Genomic DNA, 14,585 nt, shown 5'->3' with positions numbered 1-14,585 from the left:
CACTGTGGGATGAATAAAGTATCTAATCTAATTATTGTTGTTGTTATTATGGTTGTATATATGTTATTAAACTTATTTGCAGAATTATTGGTGTTATTATATATATATATATATATATATATATATATATATATATATTTATAGTATATATATATATGTATATATATATATATATACATATTATATACATTATATAATATATATGATATATATTATGTCTCATGATAGTTTGATTTTGATGACATTCAGAAAGTATCACGTTGCAATTCATTATGATAAATACACATTCAAATATTCTACTTTTTTATCATTTAATGCATTATTGAAGTATTTAATGTTTTGTGAAATGTGTCAATATTGTATTTCATAATTAGTAAAACCAAAGATTAAGTTAATTATGTTTAAATCGCTGCATTTCGCCACATCCATTAGGGTTTCTAGTCCCACATTGTATTAAATGAGTTGGGTAGTGGACGGTTGGAGACTAGGCGGAGTTAAACGTTTGACCCCGCCCCTCAACGTTTAACCCCACCCCTCAATGTGTCTGCGGGTCTGCAGTCAGGGGTACATGGAGAACTAAGTTGTGTCAATGGAGATTGTAAAGAACAATGATTATGTGTAAATTTAAATGTTTGACATCATCCCTAATTTTTGCCTCAGCTCAACAGTGTGCTTCCAGGAATAAAAATGCCATTCATTTCCTGGAATCAAAGCTGTTAGAAAAGTGGTCACTGTTGAGCACTATTGAAGTCATCCTATGTGCACCTTGTCTTGTAGGTCAACACGCTCCTCAAAGTTCTGGAGAATCCATATTCTGATACATTTGTGGAGCCTTTGGATGGACCTAATGCATGTGGTCAAAAGGAGCAGAACAAGGGGATACTTGCCTACAACAGGAAACCTCCTGCTTGGGCACAAACGATTTGCATCACCTGATCATCGTAGAGCCTTTCAGACAGTTCAGGGAGAGAGGTTGGTTTCAACAGGTGGACCACCTAAGTCTCAGTTTTCAGAGAAAACACGATTTGGGTTGTCAGTACCGTTAGCTGCTCTTGTTGCTGCTCTCTACTTCCACCTCAGACTTTCCTTCCTGCTGTCCTGCTGCCTGAAAGGAGGATGCTATTCATCCCAGTGTGTTCCAGTGTTTATCAGTATGGACATAGATCAATGTCTGTGTGATCATGATGCTTGTATTGCAGTGTTTAAAGTGGTTTAAGAGTAATACATAGACCTGGATTTGACCAAATGGTCACCCCTACGTGTGGTCAATGAATTGGCTGATGAAGTATGATGGCGCAGATGACCAGTCACTCAGTGACCTGTCTGGGTCTGAAACACCAGGAACACACTGATGTGAATTATTTATAGAAAATAGACGTAATGGGTCAACCTGTCAATAATCAGAAATGCAAGCATAATCATTAACATTAGTTTCTTAAAGCTACTGTAGATACATTTGAATGATCATTAGTTTGTTTCTGTTTCAAAGTTTGAAATAAAAGTGTGTTCATCAGTTGAGATGTCTGTTAGCTCAGCATCTTAAAAGGTCCTAAAACTATTAAAATAAGTTGATTTGGGAGGGGGAGCAGTGGGTATAATGGAATAACATGATGAACAGTGGCAGTGACAGAGTTTTCATCTCACAGTATCTCCAGTTACAATACGTTTCTTACCATTACTTCCTGTTTTTTTGATATTCTCACAACCTGTTTTCTTGCATTTTGTTATTAGCCCTGCCCTGTGTTTTTGACCTAGTAATTTGGCCCTCTGGCTACCTGTCCCTCATACCACTCTTGTTGCCTTGTGTCTGTGAGCTCCCTTTGTTTCTCGTCTCTCCATTGTTTAAAGAACTAGCCTATTTCCAAGCGTGAGTCAGGGTTTTCAGTGTTCCTGGTTTTTTCCCCTCCCCCGGGTTTTCCCTATTGGCTTTTCTACTGGTTACTGTTAATGTTTGGAGTTTGTTTGTTTCCAGCCTGTTTTTTTGGACTCTGTAAGTCTTTAGTTATTAAATTATTTTACTGCATCAGTCTTTTGTCTGCATTTGAGTTCTTCTCCTGCTGCCTGTTTAGCAACCATGCCATTTGAAGAGTGCCATCAGAGATATATACAGTGTGTTTTTATCCAAAAGCAACCAAAAACTGGAGAATTATGCTAATTAATGTTACGGTGACTGAGTTGACACATGAACACAGACTGGATGTAATGCATTATTTGAATTTAAATACCTACTGTGAAGCATTGTTGTGTATTTATTGTACTAGTTATTGTAACCACAGTTCTACTCAGCTCCCTTTCCTGTTCTTATCTATGAGACCATTTCAAAGAGGTTTTAAGGAAGTATACATTAGTTAGTATCCATTCATCAAAAAGACATGCAAACACGCCTAGTGTCCTGCACCTCATGATGGGAGGACATGTGTGTTACTTCTATTTTGGTTTAACTGGTCACTAAAACAAGAACTAACTGTAAATGTGACACAGAGTGAAACTAATAATGTTGTGTAATGAACTGGGCAGACTCCCTGCCTTTTTTACTTCACTATTATGCTTTTCATAAGCACCCCCTTACCTGTATATCACCCACTTGATTGGACTGGCTCAACTTGTTTCTTCGTGAATGGAATGTAGACAGAATCACTGTCATGGGAAACTGATTATGGGGGCAGGATGAACAAAGCTGTTTAGTATGTGCTGTGACGGTGCTTGAGCTTGACGTAAAGTGAGGAGGGTAAAGTACAGTACATTAGCTCAAAACTGAAACTGTTTCTGCATTTGAATGTTCCTTCAGCCAGAGGATGGACGACAGGACTGGTTGATCACATGACCAGCCATGGCTCGTGTCCCAGAGCTGCTCTTGGCCACTTTGGAGGAGCTGCTTGATAAAGAGCTAAGGACTTTTCAGTGGTTTCTGTCCAGTAATGTTCTCGAAGGAATCCCTCATATTCCAAAGTCGCGAGTTGATGGGGTGGATAGGCTGCGCACTGTGGATCTTTTGGTGCAGACTTATGGCTACAACGGTGCGGTTACTGTGACAGTGGATATACTGATGAGAATGAAACTTAAACTGTGGGCTGAAACACTGAAGGAGAACTACGACGGAGGTAAAACATGTCTAAAAAGAACAAAATTTGATTGTTTTGTGTAGTTTGTTAGACAAAATAGCTTGGTCATGTAACAGCTTTTCTGTTCTCTTTGCTTCTTCATCAGTTCCAAATCAAATAGGCAAAGGTAAGACAACAAATAGATCCCTACACACACACACACACACACACACACACATACACCACCATGTTTTCAAATTTAAAGTAACACATCCAGGTACAGACAAGATTAAAGGTTGAACTTTACAAAAACTAAAATAGAATGTTTTATTTATTATTTGAACAGAAATTGACCGCCAAGCAATAGAAGAAACACTGAGATCCACCATGATGAGAAAGTACCAAAACATTTACGAGGGGAATGCAGATGAAGGAGACACCGTCTACCTGAACAAAATCTATGCCGAACTGCGCTTGATTGAAGGAGCCTGGGGAGGCTTAAGCAATGAGCATGAGGTCAGACAGCAGAGGTCCAACAATGTGAGGACAGAAGAAACATCCATTAAAGCTAGCAACATTTTCAAACCAATGCCCAACCAAGAGAAGCGAATTAGAACTGTTCTTACCCAGGGTATACCTGGAGTGGGTAAAACTGTCTGCGTTCAAAAGTTTACCCTAAACTGGGCTGAAGGCAAGGAATCTCAGGACATAACCTTCCTCTTCCCGCTTCCTTTCCGTGAACTGAATCCAAACATCGGCGAGAAAGACTACAGTCTGATGCAGCTGCTCCATCAGTTGTTCCCTGAGATTAAACCTCTCGAGAAGCTGGGAAAAGAATGCAAAGTCCTCTTCATCTTTGACGGCCTGGACGAAACTCTCCTGCCCTTGGACTTCAAGCACAACAAGGTTTTAAGAGATGAGACGGAGCCGGCTTCTCTAGATGTGCTAATCACCAACCTCATCACTGGAGATCTGCTTCACAACGCTCTCATCTGGATCACGTCTAGACCTGCGGCAGCAAGCCGAATCCCTCGAAAACACATCCACCGATGGACGGAGGTGACGGGCTTCGCAAAGGAACAGAGGGAGGAATACTTTAGGAAGCGTTTGCACGATGATAACCTCGCCATCAGGATCATCAACCACGTAAAGTCATCAAGAAGCCTTGACATAATGTGTCAGATACCAGTTTTTTGCTGGATAACAGTCACCGTAATGAAGAAACGTTTGCACGACAATGTGACAGGAGGCATGCCCAACACCCTGACCGAGATGTATGCGTATCTCCTTCTCTGCCAGACAGACCGGATGGTAGAAGGGCACTACCCAATGTCAAGCAACAATGTTGTCTTGAAGCTAGCGGAGCTGGCATTCCGCCAACTGGAGAAAGGCAAACTGATCTTTTACGAGGCTGACTTGAAAGAGTGCGGCATGGATGTCAAAGAGGCCACCATCTACTCAGGAGTTTGCACCGAGCTGTTTGTGATGGAGGGCCAAAGGAGGAGAGAAGTTTTTAGCTTTGTACATTTAACCATCCAGGAGTTTCTTGCAGCTGTGTATGTCCGTTATTCCTACATGCAAAGAAAGGAAAATGTTCTTCTTGGATACCTGAAAAGGGTGTCTACAAGATGGCTCCCCAAGTCTGAGTTCAGTTTTCACAAGACTGCCATCGAAAAAGCCTTGGAGAGTCCAGACGGCCGCTGGGACCTCTTCCTTCGCTTTCTGCTGGGACTGTCGCTGAAGCCGAACCAGGAGCTCCTGGGTAGGATATTGTCTTTGGGAGATGAAGGAAAAGAGGATGTGGAGAGAACCGTCCAATTTATCAAAGAGAATATAAAAGAGGATCCAGAGTCCAAGCTCAATCTCTTCCACTGCCTGAGTGAGCTCAAAGAGGAGTCTTTGGTGCAGGAGATCCAGAGCTTTGTGAGTTCTGGGAGACTTGATGCCAAAAAGCTGTCTCTGGTCCAGTGGTCCGCTCTCACTTTTGAACTTATGACATCAGAGGCCACAGAGGAAGATTTTGATTTGAAGAAGTACATAAGATCAGAAGAAGGGGTAGTGAAGCTGCTGACTGTCATTACTTCCTCCAAACGTGCTCTGTGAGCTCACATGATAACAGTATGTTGCTTTTAGTTGCTCTGCAGCCGCAATCAAATGTAATGTCTATGTAATACTGCAGTTTTTCTTGGACCTTGGCCTGATCCTCCTTAATGAAAGAAATGGGTTGTTTGTGTTTGTTTTTAGGCTAAATAATTGCAACCTCACAGAGAACTGCTGTAACGATTTGGCCTCCGTGCTGAGCTCGACCTCCTCTCACCTCACAGAGCTGGACCTGAGTGACAACAACCTGAAGGATTCTGGGGTGAAGCTGCTTTCTGTTGGATTAGGGAGCCCACACTGTAAACTGAGGAGTTTAAGGTCCGTAAAAAATTGCTAGCAGTCTTTTAGAAACCAAAAATGGCACAATACAACCCTGCAAAAAAAAGCAACTACATCTTGTGGTGAAAGACTTCAGTTGGTTTAGGTTTACTGCTTTTTGCGGTCACATTTCTATTGGATTCTACACAATCTGCTTGCTACTTTTTAGGTCAGATTATCAAAAGAGCTTTTTCCCCTCCTTTTTCAGATTACATAAATGTAAACTGGAAGGAGACTGCTGTGAATTACTGGCTGTTGCTCTCAGCACAGAGTCTACCCAACTCAGAGAACTGGACCTGAGTGGTAATAACTTCCAGGAAGCAGGAGTGAAAGCTCTGTGCGCAGGACTCTGCAGCCGCCACTGCAAACTACAAACAGTGAGGTTAGACCGTCTTCTTGCTGACAAACCTAAATCACTTAATCATGTTTTTATGCAAAAGAAACCCCTGCTGTTTTGATGTACACTCTTTTGCAGGTTCAACCAGTGCAAGCTGAAAGAGAACTGCTGTGCAAAATTGGCTACAGTTTTGAGTTCTGGCACATTGCACCTGAAATCTCTTGACCTAAGCAACAACAACCTGAAGGATTCTGGTGTATCTCTACTTACTGCTGGACTGAGGAGTCCAAACTGTGGACTGGAAACACTACGGTCAGTGCAATCCTTTCAAATGATGATCATGACTTTGGTTGTCCTACCTACACTATTATTTTCGAATATGCATCTGTAGTTGTAATGTGCTGTACCTTCATTTGAAATTCCCTTCCCCTGTCAGGCTCAGCTGGTGTGGCCTTACACAGAAATGCTGCAGTCACATTGGCTCTGCTCTGACCTCTGACTCTACCTCCATCAGAGAGCTGGACCTGAGTGGAAACAACCTGCAGGGTCCAGGCATTCAGCTGCTCTGTGCTGGACTAAGAAGTTCACACTGTAAACTGGAAACACTAAGGTCAGGTCATGTAGGTTCAGTGAACACAACAAATAATACATTCAGTGAAACAACAGTTCTACATGCCCTTTCCTTTTCTTTTCAAGCGATACATGGCACTTCAAGTAGAAAAAAAAACTGTTCAGCTCATGCAAAGTGATTTTATACTTGCCACCTTGGAACAAACTAAGGGTGTAAATCACACATTCTGTTATGATTCATACATAAAAGCTTTGGTCAAAGATACAATACTGATACCACAAAGTCGAGACGATACAAAAGCCCATTTAACACAACAAGTTACATTTACTGTATATTCAGTATATTTTTAAAAAGCAACTGCAAATATTTGGCAAGTTCATCACTAAGATTGTCAGACATTTAAATTAACAAACTCGTCTTTTAAAAATAATTGAATTTGTATATTTAAAAAGTGGGAATATCAAAATAAAGGCGCATCCTGAAGATGACAATATGTATCGATATTTTCACTTTGAATCAATAACAAAGGATCGCTGAGGACTGAAGCAATATATTGATCCAGACTGATGCATTGTTACACCCCTAGCACAAACCATGTCCTCATGTGCAGGTTAAAGGAGTGCAATCTCCAGAAATGCGGTGCAGATTTGGCCTCAGTCCTCAGCTGTGACACCTCTCACCTTAAGGATCTTGATCTGAGTGGGAACGACCTGCAGGACTCTGAAGTGAAGCGGCTCTCTCCTGGACTGGCAAATCCGGGCTGTAAACTGGAGACGTTAAGGTAAACTGGCTTGACGTTCAAAGTGACATAATCTGTACTTAAGTTCAGTAAATTATTGGAATAATCATACGACTCAAAAACTAGAAATTGAGTATAAAAAAGTACAGAGGGGTGGAGATTTTCAGGATTATTTTTAGAAGGCAACTATTGTGTTTTTGGATCAATTTTGAACACCCTGCCTCCACACCAGGCTGTCGTTCTGCGGAGTCACAGAGAAAGGCTGCGTGTCTTTAGCTTCAGCGCTGAGCTCCAACCCCTCTCACCTGAAGCAGCTTGACCTCAGCTACAACTACGTGCAGGACTCCGGAGTGAAGCTGATCTCTGTTCATTTGAGCGACTCGCTGTGTAAACTTGAAAAATTCAGGTAAAACAATCTACTAAGGATTTAGTATCTTTTGGGATTCCTTGTGGCTTTCGGTTTAAATCTCTCCTTGTTAAATTGGTATTTCTTAAAATGAGCAACACGTCTTGTGGTTCAACCCTCGTGTTGTCTCCCCATCTAAATTGAAAATCAACACTTTTGTTGATGCTTTTTATCAATGTTTTTAACTTTTTCTGACGTTTTCTTCCCATTTTTCAACACTGTTTTCAATGTTTTGACGTTTAACACTACGTAACACTAACACACTAACTTTAGTTTGACAGTTGTTTTTGGAATTAATGGTCACTAAACCTCATTTATAGGAAATTATACCTAATGTTTGAGTTAGAAAAGCAGAAATTAGGAATTATTTAGACCAAAATTAACGGAACGTATGTTCCAGATTGGAAAATGTCAACTTTTACTCAATACTATTTCAAAACCAAAATTGAACACACCCCAAACTTAATGAAATTTGTATTTGCCACAGAGTATAGTGTGGAATCAATCATGTTGTTTTGGGTAATTAAAAAGAACACTGATATTGGATAACTGGTCAATTTGACCCGAGGACAACATGAAGTTTAAAGTTTAATTTAATGATCAAGTTCTCTTTATAGGAGCTTTTATTGCTGCGTAATGTGGTTGTCGGCAAAGTTTGTTTCAGAGCAAAAGCACACAATGAGCTGCAGTGACCAGAAAGCAGCAACCTGTTCCCATGGACAGCCCATGCAATCAAAATTCAAATTTGTGTAAAATATAGCCATGGGGTGGCCTCTAGCTCACCAAGTACGAGCGTTCCCCCATGTTGACTCAGTCCTGCAGCGGTTAGAATCCGACTTGTGGCCCTTTGCTGCATGTCATCCCCTATCTCTCCCCCCCCCCCCCCCCATTGATGTTTGTTACATCTGCTGTCACTATTATGATAACGGGAAAAGCCCTCAAAAATAATCTAAAAAATATAGCCTATATTTTATGTAGAATGTGGTTAGAAAGCCAAATGTCACTTATTCTAAATCATCATAATGTGTCCATTAATAATGAATACATCCTCTTGTCTACAGTGTGGACAATAATGCAGAGTGCTACCTGAAATCAACACTAAAAAACTGTAAGTGCTGCATTTTTATTAATTTATATCACTTCGATTCACCAAACAGCAACAATCTGTAACGTGGGCAGAAGACGAGACGAGAGAGCTTTTATTTGTAGTTGTTGGCAGCAGCAGGCTCAGCTCAGGCTCAGAGCATGCAAGGTCACTGCTGAAAGCCTGCCAGAGAGACACTTAATCAAAACCTTACCTACCACGTTTCCTTTTCTATCAACTAAGTGATTCTAATTATTAAAGATAATGCATGCAGACATTTCTGTTTCAACATGTAACTGAGCCTTTCAAAGAGTCTTTGAATTGACAAAGTAAAACCATTTACTAAAAATGGTTTCTTTTTGTTATGAATCATTTTCCCATCTGGGTTCAGTTGTAGTTTCAGTTATGTTATGACTGTGTGCACGTATGAATGTGTAGCGTTCTGTCTTTCCACTTGTTTTTGGCTTGACATGATACATCAGTTGTCCAACAGTTGGCAGTTTAGAAGTCTATTTACAACTGAGTGTGGGTTAAAGACTATCTATGTTAGAAATGTATGTATGTATGTATGTATGTATGTATGTACTATATGTATGTATGTATGTACTGTATGTATGTATGTATGTTTGTATGTATGTATGCACTGTATGTATCTATGTATGCATCTATGTATGTACTGTATGTATGTATGGAAGTATGTATGTATGTATGTATGTATGTATGTATGTATGTATGTGTGTGTGTGTACAGTATTTATGTGTGTATCTATGTATGTAGGTATGTACGCTACCGGTCAAAAGTTTGGGTTCACTTACAAATTTCCATACCACTACATTATAGACAGAATACCAGCTGATCTAGGTGGGGGGCTGATCTTTAATGCAATATCTACATTAGAGCCCAACCAACATATTGGTTGAAATTAGGCATTTCATTATGTATCATATCGTCATATTAATGGCCGATTTACAAAAACAAAAATTCATTCATCAGAATCATTTATAATGACAAGTAAATTATCCTAATAAATTAATGTTTCAAAAACAATATGACTGTCAACCATGTTATGAGCGGTGGGTGCACAGACTCTCCACCAGAAGATGCTCTACAACGTCCCTGTTGGCAACGCTCTTCAAGGACTTTAAGTTTCATATCTCAAGTTTGTATTTTTTTTTACATTTTATTCATCAGAACTTATTTTGATGTTCCTCTGATCTGTTGTCCTCTGACAATAAAACTAAATATTATCATATTATTTAAGTGAGAACTCATAAATAACTACAAATAACTAATGTTAGGGAAATCTGTTTATGTTTTGTAACGCGATTCTGGACTTAAAAAAAATATATATATATAAATCGGCCGATATATCGGCATATCAGATTATTAAATAAACCAAATATTTGCATTGGTATCGGCCTTAAAAATCCTTTATCGGTCGGGCTGCAATCTTCATTGCAGAAACCATTCATCCAATGTCCCAAAGGCATATTCTGTTTACTATTCTGATATCATTTTAAAAAAGTAACTGAGAAAACAAAGGAGAACCCTTTTGCAACTATGTAAGCACATAATGTAATCTGAAAACTGGTGCCCTGGTTAAAAAAAACAAAGCAATATATATATATATATATATATATATATATATATATATATATATATATATATATATATATATATATGTAGCATTTATATCAATACATTCATATATATATACTGTTTATACATGAATGTCTGATCTGACAATGTTTTGGTCAGCAGAGAAGGCTTTGCTGGCCCTGATGGCCCACCTCTGGTTTTCAGGTAATTTTGTTACATGGTGTGTTAGACGGAAAAAAGAAGTTAACAGGAACCTCAGTTCATTTTTTCACAGGGGCCTCCAACTGGGTTAACGTGGCCTTGGATCTGATCAGTTATTAAATAAAAATATTGATGAAAAAGAGAATACTGAAAAACCCGTGTCTGTTTTGTACAGATGCATGTACGATCACGTTGGACCCCCAAACAGCCGCCAGGTCTCTCTTTCTCTACAACGGAGGAAAGCAAGGGACGTGGGTCAGGGAGAGACAGCAGTACCCAGATCACCCCGAGAGGTTCGAGAGCGTCTCCCAGGTGCTGTGTCACCAAGGCCTCACCAAACGGCATTACTGGGAGGTGGAGTGGCGAGGACGCTGGGTGGATGTTGCCGTGGCGATGCGGGGGATCCGTCGGAGGGCAAGCTCTCACCTTTGCGGGTTTGGCATCACAGATCAATCCTGGAGCCTGTTCTGCTCTGAGGATCACTACAGCGCTCAACACGACCACCAGCATGTGGAAATACCAGCGCCTCTGTCTCGCTCCCACAAGGTGGGAGTGTATCTGGACTGGCCGGGTGGCACCCTGTCCTTCTACAGCGTCTCCTTTGGGACCCTCAGCCACCTTCATACGTTCTTCAACAACTTCACTGAGCCTCTCTACCCAGGTTTTGGGATGGAGGAAGATGACTGCTCTGTAACTATTTCTACAGTGGAGGGCGTGCAAGAACTAATTTCTCGGTCAGCTAGTGCAGAAAGAATTGACGAATTCTGAGTGCAAGTCCATTTGGGAATTGAAGGAAAATGATCACAGAGGGTGGCAGCAATGCTGGAGAAAGAAATGTGATGAACAAGAAAAAAAGAGAGAATTCTGAATTCTCACTTAGGTTGTCTAAGTGTCTCTGTTTTAAATCCAATATGGAGGACAAAATATATATTATGTGAAAACATGGACAACGGAAAATGTTGTGAATTGGTAGCATCTTTCATTAAAAAGGTTTCTGTTAAACAGCCAATTGCAAACTTCCATCTATAATCTTCCAACCTGCACATAGAAGCACTAAACACTAAAGTATACCTAAATGAATGTGTGTGAGTGTTTATCTGATGAGCGGGTGGCACCTTGTGTGGCAGCCTCGGCCATAGTCTGTGAATGTGTGTGAATGGTGAACGGTGAAGATGTAAAAACGATTTGAGTAGTCGTTAAGACTAGAAAAGCGCTATATAAATAAATAAATTGATATAATCAATCTTTATTAACAGGCTATGTACCACAGTACTTTAACGTAGCTGTAATTAAACCTCTTCTGAAAAAGCCCAACCTTGATCTAGACTATAGACCTATAGCCAACCTTCCATTTCTCTCTAAGATTCTTGAGAAAGTAGTCGCCAAACAGCTGTGTGACTTCCTGCATAGCAACAGCTTATTTGAGGATTTTCAGTCAGGATTTAGAGTTAATCATAGCACAGAGACAGCACTTGTGAAAATTGCCAATGACTTCCTAATTGCATCGGACAAAGGACTTATCTCTGTACTGTTGTTATTAGATCTTAGTGCTGCATTTGATGCCAGTGACCATCATATCTCATTACAGAGATTGGAACATTTGATTGGCATTAAAGGAACTGCTCTAAACTGGTTTAAGTCTTATTTATCAGATTGATCTCAGTTTGTTCATGTTAACGATTAATCCTTCAAAAGTGCCTTCAGGATATTAAAACCTGGATGACCTGTAATTTTCTAATGTTAAACTCAGATAAAACTGAAGTTATTGTTCTGGGGCCCAAGCACCTACGTGACGCATTATCCAAAGAGATAGTTATTCTGGATGGCATCACCCTGGCCTCCAGCACCACTGTGAGGAATCTTGGAGTTATCTTTGATCAGGACATGACCTTTAATTCTCACATAAAGCAAGTTTCAAGGACCGCCTTTTTTCACCTACGTAATATTGCAAAAATCAGGTATATCCTGTCGAAAAATGATGCAGAAAATTTAGACCATGCATTTCTTACTTCTAGGCTGGATTAATGCAATTCTCTATTATCAAGCTGCTCGAAAAAGTCCATAAAGACTCTTCAGTTGATCCAGAATGCTGCAGCATGTGTCCTGACAGGAACCAGGAAAAGAGATCACATCTCTCCTGTTTTAGCTTCTCTGCATTGGCTTCCAGGATATAATTAAAAATCCTTCTTCTAACCTACAAAGCTCTTCATGGTCAGGCACCATCTTATCTCAAAGAGCTCATAGTACCTTACTACCCCACCAGAGCACTGCGCTCCCAGAATGCAGGGTTACTTATGGTTCCTAGAGTCTCTAAAAGTAGAATGGGAGCCAGAGCGTTCAGCTATCAGGCTAGATAAAACTAGGGAGGTAGGGCATACAGCCGGTTGGGGAGAGTTCTACCCTGAGCAGGCTCCTCTCTTTACCCTGTCTCTCTTAGTTATGCTGTAATAGTTTTAGACACCTGGGGGACTTCCTTCGACACACTGAGCTCCTTTCTCCTCTATCTTTTCTATCTTCCCATTTTGTGGGCATCTATGTCCCAGAAATGCTTGTTACTAACCTAGCTCTGGGGAGTCATTCCCCAGAGTCCTTATGTTCTTTTTCCCCCAGCATGTTTCCTCGGATCAGGGAGGCACCAAAATCATGGTTGCAGCTGTCGCCATGGTCCCGCTGCACGTTCCGTTCTGCGATGTCATGTTACATCCTGCCACGATCTGCGGTGCCCAGCTACGTCCTGCTGTGCTTTGTAATGCTGCACAGTGCCCTGCAGTGCCACAAACTACTACAAAGAACTACTACAAATTACTTTTTTTTCGGACTGTTATCGCCACTCTTCATTCTAACCCCAATTGGTCGTCAGACAGCGCCTATCAAGAGCCTGGGTCTGTCCGATGTTTCTTCCCAAAAGGAAGTTTTTCCTTGCCACTGTCGCACTGTTGCTTGCTCTGGAAGAAACTGCTAGAACTGTTGGTTCCTTGTAAATTCTGGAGGCTGATCTAGACCTGCTCTATCTGTAAAGTGTCTTGAGATAACTCTTGTTATGAATTGACACTATAAATAAAATTGAATTGAAATTGAACAGTTGCTTTGGACTTTCATTGGCGGCGGCAGAAACTCAAACACTGCCAGACCGGAGCTGCCGGAAGCTAGCTAATAATATTTGTGTATGTCACGGTCCCTCCAGTGGACAGCCAGCCGCAACTTTATCTCACTTCCAGCTGCTGTTTGCTTTCCTCCCGACGAAGTGGTCTCCTAGAGACTGGGAGTCAAGCTGAGGGACCACGAGGTGCGATAACAATCATAGCTAACGTTAGCCAACCGCAAAGTAAGCTTCCCCAGTGCGTGCAAATGCTGTTCGAAACATAGACCGTTAATAGTAATATATACAGTATATATGGTCTATGGTCTAGTAATATATATATGGTCTATGGTTGGAAATTGTACAATCATTTCAATATGAAGGCTTTAAATAGCCCAGTAAACCTAGCTAGTGATTATTCAGTTTACTCCAACATAAACACACAGAGGAAACACACTTGTTACCAGATGGGTGTTGTTTAAATAACCCAATTTTACTTAAAATAGATATTCACTTTATAAGCATGTCTTCTCTTCAAAACAATATGGCAAATTAGCCATGTTACATATTTTGAGAATAATGCCATACATACAAAAACCATTCCACAAAAGTTATCAATGATTACTCTTTTTTTTTATTAGCTATTTATTCATGAAGACAATCCTTGACATTGGAAGTTTACAAAGACACAGTGAAACTACAGCCTCACTCTGGCCTTTCTACACAAGTTAAAACAGGCATTACTGTATAACAACTACTAACTATTAGAGTGCAAATCCAACTAAATTTACTGAACTCATATTTGTAGCAGTTGTTTGGATGAAACCTTACAATGAATATTCAATTAGTAAATTAATACTTTGGAAAAATGTTTCTTCCCCTCTTTTTGTCCAGGCCAGTTAAAATATACAAAGGGCCAGTAAAACCCTGATCTACTGGCCCGGGGGGCTAGTGGGGAAAAATGTCTTATTGGACACACTTTGACAGGTGAGAAAAGTTTGACCTGCTGGTGGCACTATATGAACTTTTAGGGGATCGAAAATAACAAAAGAGAGTTATCCTCTGGGCACCAGGAATAACAAGACATTTCACTAAAAATGTAGACCACCT

General features: G+C 40.4%; 2 protein-coding genes and 1 long non-coding RNA gene across 4 annotated transcripts in view; 2 read left to right on the top strand and 1 right to left on the bottom strand.

Moving 5' to 3' along the window:
• The window catches only part of selenoo2 (selenoprotein O2), an 8,288-nt gene extending 7,187 nt beyond the window's left edge, over positions 1–1,101 (top strand). The window contains exon 9 of one of the 2 annotated variants that reach the window (XM_034863254.1): positions 778–1,101. In XM_034863254.1, coding sequence (XP_034719145.1) covers positions 778–945 — 168 coding nt within the window. In that variant the 3' untranslated portion in view covers positions 946–1,101. The remainder of the gene's footprint in view (positions 1–777) is intronic. The other variant, XM_034863255.1, reaches the window with a different exon arrangement.
• Positions 1–10,393, bottom strand: part of LOC117938589 — a 15,102-nt gene extending 4,709 nt beyond the window's left edge. The window contains exons 1-2 of the long non-coding RNA XR_004655441.1: positions 10,323–10,393; positions 8,674–8,676 (exon numbers count right to left, since the gene is read on the bottom strand). This is a non-coding gene — a long non-coding RNA (uncharacterized LOC117938589). The remainder of the gene's footprint in view (positions 1–8,673; positions 8,677–10,322) is intronic.
• On the top strand, positions 2,532–11,481 carry LOC117938586 (NACHT, LRR and PYD domains-containing protein 12-like). The gene is made up of 11 exons (XM_034863252.1): positions 2,532–3,101; positions 3,208–3,228; positions 3,388–5,140; positions 5,286–5,459; positions 5,668–5,841; positions 5,935–6,108; positions 6,233–6,406; positions 6,978–7,148; positions 7,339–7,512; positions 8,574–8,620; positions 10,572–11,481. The coding sequence occupies exons 1-11, from the start codon at positions 2,831–2,833 to the stop codon at positions 11,162–11,164; spliced, it is 3,726 nt and encodes a 1,241-aa protein (XP_034719143.1). The 5' UTR covers positions 2,532–2,830; the 3' UTR covers positions 11,165–11,481.
• The last annotated feature ends 3,104 nt before the right edge of the window (positions 11,482–14,585 follow it).

This window comes from Etheostoma cragini, chromosome 23, assembly GCF_013103735.1.
Source record: "Etheostoma cragini isolate CJK2018 chromosome 23, CSU_Ecrag_1.0, whole genome shotgun sequence".
Taxonomy (NCBI): Eukaryota; Metazoa; Chordata; class Actinopteri; order Perciformes; family Percidae; genus Etheostoma; species Etheostoma cragini.
The sequence above is the reverse complement of the archived record's forward strand: the minus strand, read 5'-3'. Positions and strand labels throughout refer to the sequence as shown.